The sequence below is a fragment of the Athene noctua genome, chromosome 2 (genome assembly GCF_965140245.1).
Source record: "Athene noctua chromosome 2, bAthNoc1.hap1.1, whole genome shotgun sequence".
In the NCBI taxonomy this organism is placed as follows: domain Eukaryota; kingdom Metazoa; phylum Chordata; class Aves; order Strigiformes; family Strigidae; genus Athene; species Athene noctua.
Genome location: NC_134038.1, coordinates 25789777 through 25810785, shown reverse-complemented (window position 1 = coordinate 25810785; position 21009 = coordinate 25789777). Strand labels below are relative to the sequence as shown.

Here is a 21009-nt window from a genome sequence, read left to right as displayed (position 1 = left end):
AGCCCTCGCTCGCTCTGCCCGCGGCGCTGCTCATGTTTTCCGCTGGGGGGGGAGGACGAGAATGGGGAGACCGGGGCGGAGGAGGAGGAGGAGGAGGAGGAGGAGGGGGGGGGGGAAAGTTGCTTGAATTTGCGAGGGGCGAGAGCCGGCGGCGGCGGCGCGCCGCCTCCTTCCACTGGCTGGGGGAGCTGCCAATCTGTGTTGTAATCCTGCAGGAATTTCTGCGGGGTTTAACTGGGAGCCGCGCCGCCGCCGCCGCGCACTCGGGGCGGAGGGCGGGCGGCGGAGCCGGCAGCGCGCAGCCTGCAGCCGGGGCGCCCCAGCGCCGCGCAGCATCGGGCCCGCCGGGCAGTGGGGAGCGGAGCGCGGAGCGGAAGGAGCGCGGCGGGACGGAGGGCGCCCGCGGCCCTGCCCCGCGCCCCCCGCCCCCCTTCCCCGGGCGCTGCCCAGCGCCGCCGCCCCCCGGTTTCTCCTTTGTGCCCGGCCCCAGGCGGCCGCCGCGCCGGCTCCGCGGGAATAATGCGGGGCGTGTGGCTAGCGCTCACCGTCAGCTTCGTGGCCTGCGCCTCCGGGCAGCCGGTGAGTGCCGGGGCGGGCGGACGGGAGGGGGGAAGCGGCGGCCCCGCGGGGCGCGGAGCGACGGGACGGGACGGGACGGGACGGGACGGGGGCGGCCGCCTCGGCTCCGTCTGCCAAGCGCGGGGCGCGCAGCCCCGGCCCTGCCCGCGGCATCGCCGCCCGCCGGGGCAGCGGACTGGTTCTCGGGGGCATCTGTTGATAGCTGAGCGCTCTGCAAACAGCAGACACACACACACCCCTCCGCCCCGAGAAAAAAAAAAAAAAAAAGGAAAGGAGACCGCCCCCCAAAAAACCCCAGGAAGCCGAGCGGAGCACCCTGCCGCCCTCCAGCGAGCCTCATCCCAAGTTTGCCGCGACGACCCAGCCGCCTGCCGGCCCCGGAGCCCCCCCGGCGCCTCTTTCCCTGCCGCCCGGAGAAGGGGGGGCTGCCCGGCGGCCCTGGGGCGCCCGGGGGGCGGCGGCGCGGGGTTGGGTCCGGGCGCCCTCGGGGCGCTGCGTCCCGCGGGGCTTCGTACCCGGCCCGGCCCGGCCCAGCCCAGCGCTGGGAGCCGCCGGGCTTGGGACCCGCCGGGCTTCGCCGTGTCCGAGCGGCCGCCCGAGGGAAACGCCGCCTCCCCCCGGCTCCGCGGGCGCTGGGGCGGGAGCGTCCCCTTGTGAAACGAACCTTGCCCGGCCGGTTGCTAAAAAGAGTGAGAAAAAGCAGTAACCGCCCTTGGCTGCGCGGCTCAGGACCCCCCACCCCAAACCTTCGGGTACGCCGCGCTGCTGCGCCTCTGCTTGCGCGGGTGCGCAGCGCTGCGCGCCTGCCCGCCAGCCGTCGGTCCCGGCCGCGGAGCCGCCGCTGCCCAGCGCCGACCCCGCGGAGGACGAGCCTGTCGCTGGCCCCGCCGGCCCTTCCCCTGCGGGCTTGCTGCGGGATGCTCTGGATAATGCCGCTGTTCACACTTTTTTTCCGAGCCCCAAGTGTAGTTGCCAGCCGGGGACCCCTGCTTAATGCAATTAACTCCGTTGCCGGGATTTGTACCTCTGGAGAAGCCGCTCCCCGGCGAAGCGCTCCCACCCTTTCGCGGCACGGAGCCGGTGAAGGCCAGGCAGAGGCTTTTAGTCTTTTCCGTCGGTGGATCAGAGGTTGTCTTGAGGGAAGGGAACATGCAAGTGACACTGTTGCAGTGTTTGGGCAAATACTAGGAAATAATAACTTGAGGTTTTGGTATGAAATTAAAAAACCATGACAATTTAATCCAATTAAAATGAGCCGCTCCACTGAACTAAATAATGTCACTAGCTTGGGTTAACTTTTGAAGTTGTCTAGCTGTTGTATAAATTAGCCCAGTCACAGCCCCTTCGTGAAATCTGGCTCATCATTAGGGATTTCTAAGGATACAATTGCAAAACACTTTTCTTAAGGACTAATTAAAAAAGGGTTGTATAGGACACTGACTCCTGTTTCCGCTAAGTATAACTGCACTGCAGAAACACCCATGGCTAATGAGGTACAATATAGTTTAATTTTATAGAAATGCTGTTATTACGAAGTTCTCTGATGGTGTAGTAACTATTAAACTGCCACAGTAATTAGTGAAGTATTAAGTTTTATGGTTTTTTGCCTTAGGATGAACATGCTGCGGCAGCGTGAGGCGGGTTGTTGGGGCGTACTGGGGCAGCGCGGTTCGCGGGGCTGGGAGGAGAGTGAGGTGGGGGGGAGCCTGCCTGGCCGTGGTGCAACGCCCTTGCTGTTGCCAGAAAGTTGTGGAGAGATTGGAAAAGTAAAGGGAGGGTGGGTTTTTTGCTTTTGTCCCCCCCTCCCCCCACCTTTTTGTGTTTTTTTGTTTTGTTTTGTTTCACTGTGTTTGGCAGCAGCTACGTGGTCCCTTAAGGTAGGATTTTGTAGACTGGTCTCTGGGAGAAGATAGATGCCAAATCTGTCATCTCTGCAGAAGGCTGTCCTGGTTGTAAGAGGAATTTTATATGGATGCTTAAAAAACCTGTTAGCTCTCCAGAGCAATGTCAAGTGTTTGTTTGATTCTGCTATTTTTTTATTATTATCTAGGCAAAGCTGTCAGGTAAAAATCTCTTATTTCTGATGAAGTAAATTATCCAGGAGTTTTCTAAGCAGAGGAGAAGAAGGCAGCAGGAGATTTTGTTTCCTAAAGTAGTGAGTTCCCTATGTTTACTTCATGTAACCCACAAACCTCTGTATTTGGGAGGGCAAAGTAGATGTTAGAGCCATGTTAAAAATGTACTGGAAATGAGACCTGCCACTGAACCTGGGAGCGGTTTGCCCGTGCTGGGTGCACACTTTGTGTGCCTGGCCACGGGCTGTTGCACTGCAGATGCGCTGCGCTGTGCTGTGCCAGCTCCCCTGGGGGAGCAGCCACTGGGGGACATGGTCGGGTCGCAGAGGGTGAGGGGGAGCCCAACCTGTTTAAGCCAACCTGTGCGTAGTGGCAGGCGTTGCCCACATCAAAGCTGGTGGATTGCAGCCAGGGCTTGCGGGGTAGTTCGCTCCTATCAGCGCAGCGCATGGTTAGAGTGGGGTCTGGCAACGCTGGCGGGTGTGGGGGATTCACCTAGGTTTGGCTGAATGGCAAAAACCCATGCTTTTTAGTTACCTCGAAAGTTTCCTGGTTTGCTTTTAAGGAGAGGGAAAGAGCGGCATGAAAGCACTGGAAAGAAAAGACACGATCTGTGAGAGGCCTGATGTGCCTTGTAAAAGGTTGGGTCCGGTCCTGATGACAGCAGGAGTCAGCTCTTGCTGATTTTAGTAGCACCAGAGAGAATCGCCAGGTATCCAGCTGTACTTGTCAGCTCCCATTCGGAAGAGGCTGATAAACCTTTCCGTTTCATCCAGTTTCGCAGCAGTGGGATGAATGGTTTTCCAGAGCTTGTGTGATGCGCTTGGGCTTGCAGAGAGGATTAGAACATGTTGGGAAACTTTGCTGGCTAACAGGTTGTGCTGTGTACCGCAGCATTACAGTGCTGCTTTCCTAGCAGAAGGTTAATTGCAGCTCTCCTCGTGAGGTTTCTGGAGTCTGGACACTTTGCTTCACATCAGCAATGCTTGTGTGTGGGGTTGGTTTTTAGACTTTCAGCAAAATAGAGCACTGGGGCATCAACATCAACTGGGTGGTCTTTCTGTTTCTTCTGTAAGTGTCTGAGCATTGATCTGTTGGCACACATGTAGTTATTGAAGGATGATCCAAGGGTAATATGTGGTGTATTTTTCAGAAGTATTTAGTATTTTAGAAGCATGATGTTGTAATTTTCCTGCATTTGTTTCTAATGGTTATTTTGCTTTTGGAATTTGGAAAATTGATAATACGTTGGAGAGGAGGAATGTTGTTTTTTTGAAAAAGGCAGCTAGCCTTTGGAGACAGCAATTAGAGAAGAGAGAGTAAGTGCTCGAGAGATAGGTGGCGTTTCAGATTTATATGCTGTGTGTGTCTCTCCTAAGTGTGTTAAATCTGCATTGCCAAGTAAGTTCCAAAGAAAGGTAGGAAGCTTTTTTAGTCTTGATTCATTTCCAACCTTCCTCGGCTCACGTGAGCTTTTTCTTCTCACTGTAGAATTAATAAATATCCATCCATTGCTTTTTGTGGCTTGGCAGCACCTGGAATCAGCTAACAGCATCTGCCATGGCTGCTTCCCTTGCTCTGGCTGAATATCTGCGTGCTCCCATCCAACACCTGCCTGCATGGCCATGCACTGGAAAATCGGGGGAGCTCTGGGTTTTGCCACCAGTCTTGGATATACTTCAGTTCTGGTGCTGCAGTTAAACCACCCCTTATCTGGATATTCTCAGGAGCCACCTTCTGGGAATATGTTTCCCTCTCAGGTTAGCTTATCTTTTAAAAATTAAAGAATGGATGATTCTTGACGTGAGATCAAACACGGACGTGGTTTCTTTTTTTAATATCTTAGCCCCAAGGTCTGCATTGGAATTGACTTAATATTCAGGCCTAAAGTGCAGAGATGTTTTCTCTGCATTTTTTTCTAGATCCTTATCGAGGAGGTAGATGAGAGCCTGGTCTTCAGGAACAAGTCAGGACAAATATCTCAGGGTTTGAAGTCGAGTACAGGGATTGTGGTTCTTGGACAGATGTTACCTCTGTGGTAGGTTTGAGGCAGTTGCTGCAGCTAATGGGGTAAAGATGCTGGACTTTGGAGAATAAGCCATAAGCCTTAGGTTTGTTTGAAGTTTTGATGGATCTAAGTCTCTGTGGTCCTAATCTTAAATGTAATCTCAGGATGACCAGATCAAGGCCTAATTTCTTGTCTAGCAGAGGTGCAAGTTATGAAGAGCCCCGTGTCAAACACACAGCCATGATCTAATGCTTCCAGGGAGAATGGTGGAGAGCTACCTGCCATCCTCGGCAGGGAACGTGGCATCTTGGCAGAGTCCTAAGCTTGGAGAAGAGCTTGTTCCTCCCTGCAGCAGCTGAGGTCCCTGTGGAGCAGCCAGTCATTTGCAGAGCTCTCTGTTTGCCCTGCTCTTCATGGCCAATTGTCTTCATAAAACGTCAATCGGAGGCATATGGATAGCATTTATTAATTACATTATCTCACCAAATTGACTTTTGCCATTGACCAGTTGAAACATTTTCCTTATGGCAAAGAATCACAGGCCTTAGTTAGGCTGCGCAGCTGAACAAAGGGCTCTTGTCTAGTTAAGGAAAAATACTCTTTTGTCTTCTGGTCAGATTTGACTGACTATAATTTTTAACAGAAATGTTGTGTTTGAGACCAGCAAGCTTATTTGAGGCCCCATGTAAGGCTCTACTTGAATGTAAGTCATAACGATGCCCTCTGTGCTGCCACATTTGAGAGACGATGTCCAAGACATGAGCAAGCAATTTGGTCCACATTCAAGTTACTTTGCTCTCCGTGTTGTAGTAAAGCATAAGAGAATTACTGTAGGCTGTTCTGCGAACAGTTTGTTGTTTGGTTATCTTCAGTTCATGCTTACAAGATGATAATAAACTGCTATCTGCAATCTTTCCAGGACTAGTAATTTATTCATAGGTTACATGCCAGTATTCAGTGATTTGGGAAGATTTCTCTTGCTCACATCGAAGTATAATTTGCAGTCTCTTGAGTAAAGACTGCATTAGTGTTTGACCATGTAATAATGACAGTTCTCTGTATGTATGCTGTTTTCTTGATTAGCTCAGCCCTGAGGGATGCTTTCAAAAGCGTACTAGATATTTAGGCAGAAATACAAAATACATGTAATCCTCAAAAGTATTGGAAAACTGATTGCAGTAGGAGAAAACATAGCATTTAACAACCATTTGCAACAAGTACTTTTGGGCTGAACAAATTATCTTTGTTGATGTCTGAAGTAGGGCGTTCATTTAAAGTGAAATAGTGACTAATAAGGCAGTGATGAACCTTCAGAACATGGTCTTGTCTGCAGCTAGGTTATTAGTGTACCACATAAACTGTGCTTAACTAAAGCCTGAGCTGGACACTCCATCTGAAATCACTATTTTTAGTTTATCTATAAACAACTTCTTCAGAAATCTCCCTTCTAGGCTAAATTGTTTTGTTGCAAAGGTGAATTGATTTGGGAAAGTTCAAATAAAAACCTGTTTGGCTGCATTTGAGTTGTAAGCATGAAGATAAATACATACTTTGTACTCTTATTAATGGTAAGGAGACAAAGGGACTTGCAGAAGGTCAAAACAGTATGTGGTATATGCAGGAACTGAATCAAAATGTTCAGAAACCAGCATTGTGATTAACAACCAGAATGTATTGCCTGTATTTAAATATTATGTTGTCAGACATGTTTTGTTCCTGCTTGATTACCCATAATAAAGCATAATTTTCTCTAGAGGTGCTTCCACACTAATGGAGGTCACTTGTCACCTTTCAGATCAGTGTGAAGTGGCCCATCCTTGTTTTTTGAAGTGGATTTCAGAAGTGTGACTGTAATGGTCTTGAAGAGATGTAGGAAACAGTGCTGCTAAAGTAATATAGCCTGGGAGGTGAAGTACTTCTTGGAGAGCAGTTGGGTGCATGACCAATGTGGCCTCAAGACTAAGGATGTTTTGAGAAAGGATAAAAACTGTAATGTACTTGCTGCTACATGAATGAATAACCCAACTGGGTCTTCCATCTCTTCTACTTTCACCAGGATCCTTTCTGGTACGTCTGCCCCTGTCCCTCCATTAGTTATACAAGTAGAAGCAACCTTTCCTCTTTCTCTGGGCTGAGCTGCATTAATTCCAACTGTGGTGACTCTGCAGTACCTGCAGGAACAGCTGACTGGACACAACAGCTGCAGGGCACAGCTGTGACCAGCCAAGCCTCACGTGCTTGACCTCTTTCAGCTTTAAGAGCTGAGTCTCGTTTGCTTTTTGGACTAGGGTCTGTAGGGGAAGGCTAATAATGGGTTTGAATACATGGTGCATCTTGTAGGCTGTGGAGAGGAGAGATGTCTGTCTAGGAGATTTTTTTCTTTGCTGGGTTATCTGTGCTTGCTCTGGATGTGGAGATCCCAGAATCAGTGTGTCAAACTGATTAGCAGGTGAAAGCCTTCACAAAGTCTTTCCTTTCAAATCCCTTTCAAGTGTTGTGCAGTTCCTCATTCAAATATGCAGGTGTGGAGGTGTGACATGGATGGTGTTCTTATTTAAAATGAAAATCTGCCGGAGAAGCAAGGTAGAAAGGTAAAGCTACTTCAGAGTAATGGAAACACACCATCATTGGGACATCTGAAAATTGAGCTGCTGTTGAATATAAATTTATGACGCTGCATAAATAGAAGTAGGTATGGCTTAGCCCTATAAATAATAATAGTATATAAGTCCTACAGCAAGGATGTGCATAAAATAATGTTGCTGAGAACCAAGATTCTGAGTTTTATGTGGAAGGGAAGTTGCAGAACATCCACGTTCTTTCCTGGCTATGGCACTGCGCCTCCTTCCCATCAGGAGCTCAGGGGCACCCAGTACTTGCCACTGGTGGCAGTGCAAGCACAGTGCGTGGAAGTGTGCAGTGAGAAGGAGCATCCATGAACAGGGTGTGTGAAATCTGGTTATGTTAGTAACTGGCTTGCGTAAGTCTCTTTGTAAGAAGGTGAGAAGTTCTCAAGAACTGCTGTGGCAGCATACAATGTTAGAAGATTAATGCTTTAGGATCATTAGTGACTTAAGCATCTGTAGTGTGTGGAACTCACAATCTCTTTCTCCGTGTTAGAACAAGAAAGATGATTAGTCCCAGAGGTAGATAGAAAAAGTTACTGAAGTGCCATGTATATCTTCTAAATTCTTGTCTTTGGTGGAGTTGCTTACAATTTTTCAGTCACATGCTCTTTGATTATTTCTTGTCTGTGAAGGCTGATTTTTTTGAATATAACATATATAATGGTATGAAATGAAACTTCTTGGAGTACATTTGAAACTAAGTGCCCATACAGACTGTCTTCCACAGAACATCTGCAGCTGTTGCAGTTCTAGCTTGGAAGGTCTTTGAAACTTTTGTGTGTGTGTGTATTTTATGTAGATTGTTACTCTACATAGATCTCTATTCTACATACATTTTTATTTTATATACTTTTGTGTGTCTATCTTTTACAAAAGGCAGTATGTCTTTCAAGTATCAGGAGACGAAATGCCCTGCAGAACATGAGAAGGACTCCTGGTTAAATAAACAGAACAAAATTGGTCTCAAAATTGTCTTAATTCTCTTAGCCTGAATTAGGGTACGAGGAGCAGTTTCTCTGACTTACTTACCAGGAAGAAAAGCCTTAAACAGAAGGTGGTCTTTACAAATGGTTTTCTTTTTGTTTCTTCACTTGTCATTTAATACAATGATTTCATAACAGTTTTCTTCCATAAGTATGATTTGATCCTCTGTAGCTCCCACAGGTGCTTTTGGTTTGATTGTCTGGCACAGCCTTCCCTCTGCCCTCAAAGCCTTGGTGAGGGAACAGGCATGGTCATTGCTGTAAAATGCAAATGAGTTGGAAAAATTTTGTTCTAAAGAGAAAAACTGGGAATAGTGGTTAGCGTAGGTCTGTACCTGACCTTGCTTGGCAGGGAAGTCACACCAGAGCTGTTGGCCTGAATGGACTAATCTCAGCTGAAATTGTCTGTCCATGTTGCAGCTTGGTCCAACTGAATTTGTCTTTTCCTCCCTTTTGACCAAAACACTTTGGTGGACATGTCTGTCTGCTGTGTGAAAACATGGCAGAGGTCTCCAGAAATTTCCAGAGAGTTTATCAGTGAGCAGGAGGTGGGTGAGGAAACCTTGTGGCAGACCATGAGATGCTTTCTGATCTTCTGGTAAGAGCTGTGGTCCTTGCAGAGCAGCACAGAGCATCTGTGGGCGTGCAGAGGGGAGGGATGACGTGAGGGCGTTGAAGAAGTGGCAACTCTAAAAACTGGCTATGAAAAGGTACACCGATACCATTCATCAGCCTTATATCCAACCTATTGAATAATGTTTGGATATCTCATTGCCGCTTAGTGGCCTGACTGTGCAGGGTTTGATCAAGGGTGAGGAAAATAGGTACCATGGCCACACAGGCTTACCTCCTTAAAGCACACAGGTGCTGAAGGAGACAAGGCATTGAAGTTGAGTATGACTGATCGTCTCCAGTTGTGCTGCCTATTGGAAATGCTTTTCTCTCTGGTGGTGTTTAGCCCAACCAGTCATGCCCCGTTGAAGAGCATGTTCTGCAAGGGGGAATCTCTTTGCCTTTGGTGAGGCCCAGGCTCAGCCTTTCAGCTGGGGTGGGGAGGCAGAGGTTTGCCCATGCCACCGTGCTGTGGCTCACTGGATGGAGGGAACTATTGAGCTCCTGATAACATGAGACATTGCGTCTAAAACTATTTGAGACAGTACTGTTAATAGTATTGATGTTCTGAAAATGCCACTTGTCTGTTCTGTAACTGTAGGGCATTAGAAAGAGGAAATGACCTTTATTTCTTTTTGTTCCTGTTCTTACTGTGATTCACAACCTGAAGATTTTATTCTACCCTTGGCTGGTTTAGGGTTTTGTGCTTTCACTAATGCCGCTTTCTTGATTGTATGTCTTCCACTTAACTAAGAGCTGGTGACTTGGCCTCTTGATGTAGGTCTCATCTGGTGGACACCCGTGATTGGTCTTCTGCCTGGTGGCATAAATTGTCATATACTAAAAATTGGATAAACTTAATAGTGATGAAGCTTTTCTGATACTTTTTTTTGAGAACCATGAATCTAGTCCGTGTGTTAAAGAAGTATTCTGAGCTTGTGAATATTTAGTAATGCTACCGAGGTCATATGCCTATCATTTTATTTTTGTTTTTCTGACCTTCTCTATCTGCACTGGAAGAATTAGGGAGCTTTGGGTTATGACGAAAAAAATCTTAGTTTGGGAAAAAAATGTGGTACTTCTATACTGTACAGATAAGAGTCTCTGTGATACTTCTTCACCATGTTAATTGCTGTTTCACATTAACATCTGAGGATCTTATCTCCACTGGTTTAAATGGGTAAAGGTAAACTTGAGGAACCTGAGGAACACTGAGAAGAAAACTTCTGGCAAATGTTCAGTCTCAAAAAAAAATAGGTAGGATCCTTTGTTGTGAAGATTGTGGCTGTACAGACAGGCAGAGATGGCACAATTCCCGTAGAGTAGCTCACATGGCATTTCTATTTGTGATCAGAGATGAGAAGGGGTCCTCAGGGAGGATTAGCAAGAGTATTTTTGGGGATTTCTCTGTGGCTTCCAAGAGATGTGCAGAAAAAGCTAATCTCCCTTCTTATTTAATTCAGCTAACCTAATTGGAAAGCCTCCTTAGAGCAGTCTCTGGCAGCTAGCTGTAGCAGCTGTACAATTAGTAGTGTCACCTAATGGGAGAGCAAAGCAAGGAGGGGTAGGAAACTGGAGGTGGATGTTTCTGTGTATCTTAAAACCCTTCCAACAGACAAGCTTGCTAGAGTGAACTCGGCTGACAATTTTAAGAACATAAAAAAAAAAGAGGAAAAGTCTGAGTTTTTAAAGGCTTAATGCCTCGATTTTCTTACTACCAGTATTGTTATGCCATTAAGCTCCACAAAAGGTGTATTTGCCCCAGAGTTACTGTTTTGCCTATATAATCCCCTCTTACTCCTTGAAGTAGTTTTGGGGTTTGGACATTGTTGTTATTTACAGATTAATTTCTTAATGAAATTTTACACAAACAGGACTGGATGTGGAGGCTGGTGGGCTCTACTGCCCATTCCTCAGCAGTAAAGCTGAGCAGGGAAGAGGTGTGTCATTAACTGCTTTATATATCTGAGGACAGTTCTTTGGCCTCCCAGCTTGGCTACTGGAGTATGCTTTATTTGGGGACAGCCCTGGAGCCTATTAAGAGTAGGAGCTGGCGGGGAGGAGAGCATCAGCCCCAGGGCTGACGGTGCTCTGGCAGGGCAGGAGGTGACAGAACCGGTGGCAGTGATGCTCCCTGGCTGCACAGTTCAGGACTGTATGTGGGCACCAGAGGGCAGAGACAGGTTTGCATTTGAATCGCCACCTTGGCATTTTACAGCTTCACATTGCTGATTACCATGATGCTAATATCATTTAGCCATACATGTGTATTTAGGGAGCGTTTAGCTAAGTGTGTGTGGGGCAAGTCATAATTTCCCAATCTGTGTGGAGTTACGTGGTCATCATATTTGCAATGTGTGACCCATGGTTATAAAGGATGGGTTTTGGAAGTGCTGTTAGCTGAGTGGCATATGTCAGGGACTGGAAAATGTAGGCTATTTATAATTACCCACAGGTGGAGAGGGAGGCAGCAATGCACAGTACCAGTAATAATTATCAGTAGTATAGAAGTTCATCTCTTAAGCTGTTGGGTCTGATGCACTAAAAAGTATTTGATCTGAAGTCTGGCACAGCCTTCAGATGGAGCTGTTCAAAGGCGCCCTGACCTAATTTTTCTGCGGAAGTGTGTGAGCCTTCCTCATTCCCCTAATTTCTTGCAGGAGGTTTCAGTGATAAAGTCTTCATCCCCTACACGTGCATATATCTTACTGCAAAGCATTGGGATAAAAGCAGCCATTACAAGCCAGGTGGTAAATATAGTACACAGAAAAGACCTTTAATTAAGCAGAGGCGGGCCCTTCTTCTGCACTTTGCAGTTGTCAATTAGCTTTCCTTAACCATTTTTTTTATTTGCTGGGGTTTTTTTTGTGACTAATTGCAAAGCCTGAAGTGCAGTGCTGGCTCTGTGTGTATGAGTAGACTTCATGTTATGCTGAACTCCTATTTCAGTGACATCTCTGAAATATGAAGCAGCTTATAAACGGAAGTTTGCTTTATTTTCCAGGGAAATAAATCATTAAATTATAACACACTGCCCATGGGGCTATGTAAATTTATCAGTTAAAGCATATAGCATAAGTGCTTTGACTTTCCTTCGGATAAATCAAAGCAGATGTAACTACGTTATGTCTTAATGGGCTTTTGTCTTCAAAAGAAAATGGGGAAGAAAGAAGTCTATTTTTCAATGGTGGTACAGTACAGCGTACTGCAAGGATGGGTAGTACTCCATGTTATTTATTGTCTGTGTAGGTGTGGGCTGTTTTTATCTTCTGATAAAAACAAACAAAGAAGCCTGAACTGAGGGCTTTAAATTCTGTCTAACCTGTCACTGTATGTTTTCTCATGCCATTATCACCGTAGTGGTGGTGTAAGACTAGCAGTTTCCTACCAGAAATGTTGCTTTTTGTTCAGTGTGGGTTTTTTGACTTGTGCTAACTTTATTTCTGAGCAATACTGCACAGTACATGGTAACTATAATGCACTTAATTGTAATTTGTGTCTCACGTTCTTTATATGCTCTTTTTCTCTACAATCTCTTGTGCTCCCAACCTCATTAGACTGTTTTTTTCCCCCACCCCCCTCCCTGCTGCTTTTGTCTTGTGAGGCAAGCCAGGTAAACGGTTAGCATTGGCACTGCTCTTCAGTCTCATATTGCAAGTACAAGATCCAGGAACAGAAGAAAAGGGAGATGAAAAACTGGTTCTACTCTGGTCCTTTGCCCATCCTCAGGAATCCTCTGCTTGCTCAGCTTGCAGCAGTGAAAAAGAGGGAGCGGGGAGGAGACAGTTGGGAGTTACTGAAGTACTGGCAAAGCTATCGACAGGGAGGGGATGCTGGACTGCTGACATGTCTTGGCCAGATCATAATTCAAGGAAAAACCTGGAGGTGACTGGTCTGGGGTGGAAAAGAGTTGCTGTATCAGGGATATCAGCGCCATATTTGACTCGTCAGCTGTGTCTGTTTGACAACACTGGAACACGTGAACCAAGTGTTTAAGCAGACATGGATGATTTGAGCACTGCATCCCTCACCTCCTTTGCTTTTGGAAAGTGAGTGTGCAGAGCCAAACTTCGCAGCTTGGCATTTCTCTCTGCTCTTCAGGTTTTCTTGGAAGCCTCTGTATTCTCCTCTCAGACTGGGCGAGGACAGGAATGATGGGTGCAAGATGCTGATGAAGCTGGTGCTCCTCCTCTGACCTACAGCATCATTTCAAAACTTGTTTTTGTGCAAATCACCATTTGACTGTTTAAGTGATCAGTAACTGTGCTGGCTCAGATGGATGGGGAGCAGTCTGAAGTTAGGACTAGTTGGAGAAGTATCCGGTTACTGAGGGCACTATAATCAAGGTGACAGCTGCTTTCCTTATGCTATACTGAAACAAAATATCTCAAACTGTTGGACAGAGCCTCATCAAATATATTAACCTCAGTGCTTTTACTCTTTCCACAAGTTGGTGGAATACTTAGCATTGTTGGCTAATGAAATACTGGAGTGCTAATCGTTTTCCATGGATACCAGAGGGGAAAATACGGAGTTTTGCTACCCCAAGAGTGCAAGCGTATGTGTGCGCTGGTGAACATTTTCAAGGCAGGTGGTGCAGGGAGGGAGGCAGTTTCTCTCTGGGGTGCTTGTGCACCGCTGTAGGTGCTGATTGTGGCACGGGGAGGAGGAAGGGTGGGCTCCGGCATGCCTGGGAGGATTATCTGTGGTGCAGCAGCTGCTGTCTGGATGCTCGCTTCTCCATACCCTGCATGGTGAGCAACCTGTTAACACAACCCTGTCTCCCTCCCACCCCTTCCAAGGTATTTACACATGCCCTTAAGTAACCATTTCTTTCTTTGGCTACTTAAGCTGACACACTTTGAGATACTCAGGGGTGAAAAATGGAGGTGCTACTTGAAAAGTCCTTGATGTGCTGCTTGGGAGAAGCATGTTTGAGGAGCAGGTTATGAGAGTCCTCTCTGAGCTCTATTCATACCTCCCTTCTAATAATACTATTTTATTTTAACAAAAACTCCTGTGGGTGTCTTGGCCACAGAAAACAATGCAAAAATACCTTGTTGGGATTTGGGTGAAGTTTGTTTCCAGTCATGGAGGTCAGTCGTGTGGGGAAGAGGTTTACATGAAGGAATAAGATAAATGAAGACCATGAGAAATTACTAGTCCTGGGCTTTACTGTGGGACTGTGACTGAAGTTTTAGGAATCATCCTCTGGTACAAAGCCTTTTCTTAATAGGTTCCTCTGCAGAGAAAACTAGTTTTGGGCTTAGTTTTTGGATTGCCAGAGGCTTGCTCCCAGAGCAGTAAGCCCTGGTTTCTCTGAAGGCAGAGGGACCTTTTCCCAGATCTCTGCAGAATGGTCTGCTGCAACAGATGACATCAGAAAAAGGGCGGTTGGACTGGGAAGCCTGAATCTGTAAAGACAGCAGGGACGCGAGACTTAAAAATTGATGGGGGGGTGTTCAGTGGGGGTGTAAAGGCAAGAGTAATCTCCTAATTGCTGAGCCTCATTGCATGAAAAGTGTAGCTTTAGCTGCTCTGCCAAATGACACATCCCCTTTCTGGTTAGGAAAGGCAAGAACAAGGAGTGAAAGGGCTCTGAGAAAATAATCTGGATTAATCTTGACTCACACAGGTCTGATGCACCAGGGTGTGTTTTGAGAGATGGCTGTAAAAGCCTGAGGCAGGTGGAGCTGCAGGAGGAGGGGAGGTGGGCAGCCTCCAGCTGCAGGATTTGCAGGAGGCTCCTTCCCCGCCACCAGCTCCCTCCACACAGCCCTCCTGTTGCATTGGGCTGCCAGCGCAACTGGAAACCTCCTCTTTCCCTGGCCACAAAGCCTCCTTGAACTTATGGAAAAGCACGTCTGTATCACTTCATTTGTGGTCAATGACGTGAAATGTTTCCAGATTTGAGAGTATGCTCTGAGCAGAGCTGATACTCCTGTCAGAGCAAAGAAAAGGGGTGAGAGTTAAGATACTGGTAGAGCACAAACTCTGTATTTCCTGGCTTGCAGCTACTCGGTTGTTTCAAAGCACCTAGTTTATCCTTTTGTCTTTTCTCAGTTGCACCTAATTGGGGCAAAGCCCATGCTGTGCAGAGACTATGTTGGAAGATGTGCATTTTGAAGCAGAGAAACTGCTGGATTATAAGAAGGCATGAATATCTGTCAAACAGCTTTTGTACCCCATGATTTTTACTCTTAGAAAGTCTGGAGCACTAGGTGCCCCACTAACAAATTTCCCATGAGCAGAAGACTAAGCCATGACAGCCATGGTTGCATCCTGGCTTTCCCAGGGACACTACTTAACCTTGCAGGAGGATGGCTGAGGTGTGTCAAGTCCCTGCTTGTGCAGCACAGATCCTGCATGCCTCTGTTTTCAAGATTCCTGACTTTTTTTTTTTCATTACAATGCAAGTAGAGTCTGAAACTGTAAGGCTCTGACCTCTTGTATGAAGTGACAGCTTCTTCCAAGGGAGAAAGAACAAACACCAAGGAAATTAAAGGGAGAGTTGTTCCAAGGAGAATATTTAGGGCTGTTTTGTTTTCTTTTTCCATAATTATTTTTAATCCTCTGCTGCTGGCAGTGTAAGATGTATCAGAAGAAGGCAGTGTGTTCATTAGGTGTGGTGCAGGACTCGTGAAGCCTGACCAAAATGAATAGGCTTCACTAGATGGTCATTGACTACATGCTCTGGAAATAACTCCCTAATTTTCTCTGGGGGTTTGGGAGATGAAGGGGGACTTTCTTTCAGCCCTCCTACTTATTTAAAATAATATGCTGGCATACCAGGCAGAGCAGGATTTATTTTTTCTAATGCTGGGAGAAGAAGCTCATGATTAAGAAACTCTGACAGTTTGTGACTCTTAGATTATTTTCTTGTATTTTTGATGCCTGAGTTTGTATGCTAAGGTGTTCACAAAAGCATAAGAAAATGTATTTTCAGGAAAGCTGTGAAATGGATGACGTTTTCTGAAAGGACAATGTGTCTCTTTAGGCAGCATCATGGTCACACGAGTAAATATGTATTTTGGTAAGGAGCCTGAGAACATCTATGGATCTGTCTCCTCATACTCTCCTTACTGCATTTGTAATTCTAGGCAGTCTTGGAAACACCACAGATGTCAAATCCAAGGGCTTTTTTTTTGTTTTTTTTTTGGTTTTTTTTTCATATTTTATGAATTTAAAATTACTTTTTAATTCTATGGTAATGGTCTGGATGCTGAACAGTAAATACACTGGATTTCTAGTATAATTAGCACAAGTTAGGGCTGAAATAGCCTGGAACTCCAGTAGTGATGTCTCAGCACTTTCTGTGAAGTAAAAGGTCGCTGAGTACTAACTTTTGTTCACTTTCTACCTCTCAGCTGAAATTGTTGCTAATGGAGATATTTGGGTGTTTATATTTCTGATGTGGAGAGATCTGCCCTCAACTAATGAAAAATGTCAAACTTTCCTCTGCCGAAAATCTGGTAAAGGGGATGGAGTAATTCTGCGCTGCTGGTGATCTCTTGTGGGTACAGAGGGCATCGAGAAAGACAGACGGATAGACACAGGGAAGGAAAAGAGCCACAGTGTGACTTCACATGCTGAAGTCATCCTGTGACTGCTCACAGCCAACTAACACTATTCCAGAAAATTATGCATGCTTTGGAAGTGGCTGCAAGCACCAGATGGGAGGGAGGCAGCTTTCCCTGAAAAGGAGGAAGAACCCTCAAGAAAAACACTTGTGTAACTTTTGATTCCTTCTACTTTTGTTTTTCTTGGTTTTTGGTTTTCTTTCATTACATGGAGAATGTGACTACAGTCAGTTCCTTGCTGTACTCTGCCCAAGAGCCAAGTGAAGCGCTGATGGAGAGTGAGCAGGTTCCTGGCACTGTCACTCCCAGCAGAGGTGCTGGGAGGTGAAGGAGTTTCCTTGTCTTGCCACTCTCCGAGTCACTCACCTTCCCCAAACTGGTGCTTTGTCAGGGAGGCATGATAGTGTTGCAAGGAACGTTGTTAGAAAGGAGGGTGTAGATAATGGTTGTTTTACTTGTGGAACTCCTGAAAGATGAGCCAGGGAAGAGAAGATGCTCTTGTGTAGCTCTTGTGAAAGCAGAGGACTGCTTTCACTAGGAGTAGTGGGACGAAGTGGCAGGTTGGAGCTGACTATTTAGGTAGAAAAAACCCAGATATCCCTTGTGGTATTTCACATCTGAACTGACATGAAAATACACAAACCAATGTGGTTGTTATGTCAGTAATTCAGCATAATATAAGAAATTGCTATCTCCTACTGCAACACCAGTAAATCAGTTACTGCTTTTTACGCTCATGTAGGAAGTAAAATACTTGTATTTTATCAGTTTTATCTTTGGAAATTTATGTGATTCAAGGCTTTCAGCATATGAATTAACCAAGTTAAAGGTTATTCATTGCAGTGAACATGGCTATAACATTCTTATTTATATAATGAAACTTAGCTAATATTTTAGGTAAGCTATTAAAACTTATTTAGCTTTTACCTAATAAATATTTATTAGCTGCTAAATATCAGTCATTCATGCCTGATAAAAGAGATTCTCCAGGAGGCAGCTTCAGCTGGGAAGGCATCTCTCTCCTTCCCTCTCTACACAGTTCTACATTAAGCGACATCTTTCCCACCTGCTGCTTTTTGCCCATGGTTGGAATGTCCCTTTTCAGTGCTTGTCACTGAGTCTGGATGGAGATGTGGATATCTTGCACTTCCTAGCACTGAGAAAGGGGCCAGTTCTCCAGGGCAAATCCTCTTAAGAGATGTGAATTCATTTGCTTCACAGGAAGGATTGAAGTGGATCATCTACTCAAGCAGTACTGTGATTTCTCCTTGGGAATTTAGGTGGATATTATGCATGTCACACAGCTGAGCTTCTGAACACGTTTTTCTCTTTAAAATATGCTTTTAAATGTCAATATACTCATCTTTGAAGCTTAAGCATCCAGAATTGACAGGTGTTTTTTTAAGACTAGACAGTCTTTTTGGAGAGGCAAGTGGGAAGTCAGTACTAAAAGCATTAGACTATTTGGGATTGCTGGTTCAGCTTTAATATTGGAAAATGAGAGATCTGGATGTACTACAGATGCCATTTTCCAGGACACCATGGGCCATGCGAATGCATGTAGAGTTCAGGGTGGAGGGGGCAGGATCTTCTACAGAGTAGGAAAACAATAATTCATCTGTATGCATTATAGCTGCTTGATGGTCAGGGTAAAACACCATTTATATATGAAAGCATCATATGTTACAGGGGGTAATAAAGGTAGGACAAGTGGGAGCTAAGAAGAATGGGCCAGAATTGTATTGGTTTGTTTGTTAAGAAACAACAGACTAGGTAAAAACGCACCAAAAGAAAAGATCCACCCCAACTTCTAACTGATATTACCATGACCAGTGATGGCTAGCAGGCTAGCCTCAAACAACAGCTTGAGATATGCTTCTGTGTCCTTTAAAACTAAATGATTGGTAAATGGTATTTTGCTGATGCGTTAAGTGGTGGTTTGCAGCAGAATTGCCTTGGGGAATCAAAACAAGTTAGGGACTTCACTTTTTCAAATGTAAGGTTTCTATTGCCTAGCAGTTCAGGGATTTACATGCATCAGCATGATCTGCATGGATTATGGAGCCAGATTTAGTTACATGCTTTTACCATTTTAAAAAGTCAGTGCTTCTTAGCAATTTTGTATAAGGAACACTAGATGCTGTATTATTTGCTTTTTCAGTCAGTGTGTTCTGTGTGAGGTTGTTTTTTTATTTTTTTTCTAAAGAGACCACAGCATATGAAATTTCAAGGATTAAAAGTAATTTTTGAGGGTGTAATTACAACACAGTTCTCAGCTGCATTGCACTTGTTTTGTAGACGGTCACTATGCAGCTGAACTTACCCTTTGAATGAAGCCCTATGTACCACTAGAGTTAATATTTAAACGAAACCACCCGCTTAAAATTGTCAACCCATTACCCCAGTTACATTAAATTAGAAACTCCAGTAACAAAGTGAAAAGGGTCTTGTTTTATAGCATGAGCTGCTTTCCCACCCTCAGGCAGCAAACTTATTTTAAGTCTCCTGCTCTGAAGAAAATAGAGTTCGGTCCTCCAGCTGCACATGGCTGCCTCAGCTCTGTGAAAATAGAAACTGGTGCTATCCCAAATGCATAATTCATCCCATAGCTAGCAGGCATTCATGCGATACAGTAAATGGTGATGGCTTCTTTGAGCATGCCGCGGGTGAACAGCAGCACCAGGGCTGTGGTGTCTGCGCTCGCGTGCCTGCGCCCAGCGCAGCCGCTTCTGTCCAGCGCCTGGTGGGAAGGGTGCCCTAAGGACGACACGAGCAGCTGGGCAGCTTCGCAGGCGTGTGCAGGACCTCTCTGCTTTTGGTGAAGTAAACGCTGACCTTGCAGCCACTTAAGTTTGGGGAAACAACCAGATGTTGTCTTGGTTGGATGCAAAGCAGAGTTGTAGGAATGAACAGACCTCAACTTTGCAGGTATCCTTTGGATGAAAGTACATTGCTTCAAGATTTACAGAACATGATTATGTTTTGTAGTAAGCAGTTTTGTAAGCTCTACAACTGCTGTGTGATGTCTTTTTCTTCCTTCCTTCTTTCTCACAAACGAGTATTTGTTTCTTCCCCTCCATCACGTTATTGCTACCAAAACCAGAGTTGGGATCAAGGTGGTATTCACCATTGAATATACAAGAAATGCAGCATAAAGTAGCTCATGTTAATATCATCCCTTTCCTCATGTGCTTCTGGGAAAAATATTCTAGAACATTCCTTAATTTACATTAAGAAATTTGGGATACTCTTGCTTTCAGTCTTGGTTGTACCTGAGCAAATGCCAGCGACTTGAGTAAAGTTTGTGCTGTAGTAATTGGACATCTTATTCCAGCATACCAAAAAAAAACCCAAACCAAAAAAGTGCAGCTTTGGAGATACTGAAGGATGGAATAATCTCAGGTAGAAAAGGAATACAGCTTTAGGTGTTGTTTTTCTTACAAGAGTGAAAGCATGCCAAAGATAGCTGACCTGTTACTTGTTTTGGTAATAGATACAGATAGATATAAATCTATTTCTCTACAATTTTTTTAGAGGAATAAGCATTGAGCAATAAAAATAAATATGGTATGTCAGAGAAAGGTAGAAGTTTAGGTGGCTTCTCAGCAACAGAGGAAGTGCTTTGAAGTCTGTCCTGTACAGGTGCAGACTGACAAGCACGCAAAACTTTTCATTATGATGCCTTTCAAAAGAGATCTTTTTTAATAGGCTTCACTAAAGTGATTCTTAAAAAAAAAAAAAGTAGTTCCTTACTTGCTCACAGCTCTCTCTTCACCTCTCTTCCAAGATGTTTTTGTTGCTCTATCTCTGTGTACGCATATGATTTAGATTTAGCAGAACTTAATTTACTTAGGAAAGGAAAGGTCATGCTAGGTATCCATCAGTGACTGATGGATGCAGAGAAGTGTTGAATGTTTCATGCTTATGGCTCAAGGAAATGTATTTCCAAATTAAGTGGATGTTTGAACCAGCATGAGAAGGACATTCAGAGAAGTTTGGCTGTCTTAATTTCCCAAGTATGTCTGTAGTGCCAGCAGTGGGGTGGGCAGCCCTCCTGCCTGAGCCCTGCTGCCAGCCCCCCCTGGGACTGGTGCCCCAGGCCCCCCATGGCACCTCTGCAGAGGTGGAGGAGGGTTGAGGTGGCTTGGAGGTTCCTTGGCTCCGCTCTCAGCTGTGTCCTTGCTGGGGAGCAGGTGGGCTGGGCACATGGCTGGGAGCCCCATGCTGCCCAGCAGACACTGCTTGGTTACCTCACTGATCCTTTCTTCCTCCCATGGTGGAGAGTCTTGGCAGCCCTGCTGTTGGTGTATGATGGCAAAGTTGGGACAAGTGCTGCCTGGGGTCTGCCTCTGTGCCAGGGGCCATGGCTTCACCACGTGGCCTCAGTAGCTGAAGCCAAGCTAAATCAGGAGGCTTGAGGATTTCAGTCATCAAGGGAGAGAGGCAGCGATTACTTGTTGCAGGAGTCCACATCTGTTAGTGCATGTGCTTTGCTCTGCTGGATGATGGTCTTTATTTTGCTGGGATTTAGGACAACCACAGTCT

The 21009-nt window shown here is 45.5% G+C and overlaps 1 protein-coding gene across 1 annotated transcript in view; it reads left to right on the top strand.

Moving 5' to 3' along the window:
* The first annotated feature begins 243 nt into the window (after positions 1-243).
* Positions 244-21009, top strand: part of SDC2 (syndecan 2) — a 59548-nt gene continuing 38782 nt past the window's right edge. Inside the window, exon 1 of the mRNA XM_074898673.1 lies at positions 244-579. Within this exon, the coding sequence (XP_074754774.1) occupies positions 520-579 (60 nt within the window). The 5' untranslated portion in view covers positions 244-519. The remainder of the gene's footprint in view (positions 580-21009) is intronic.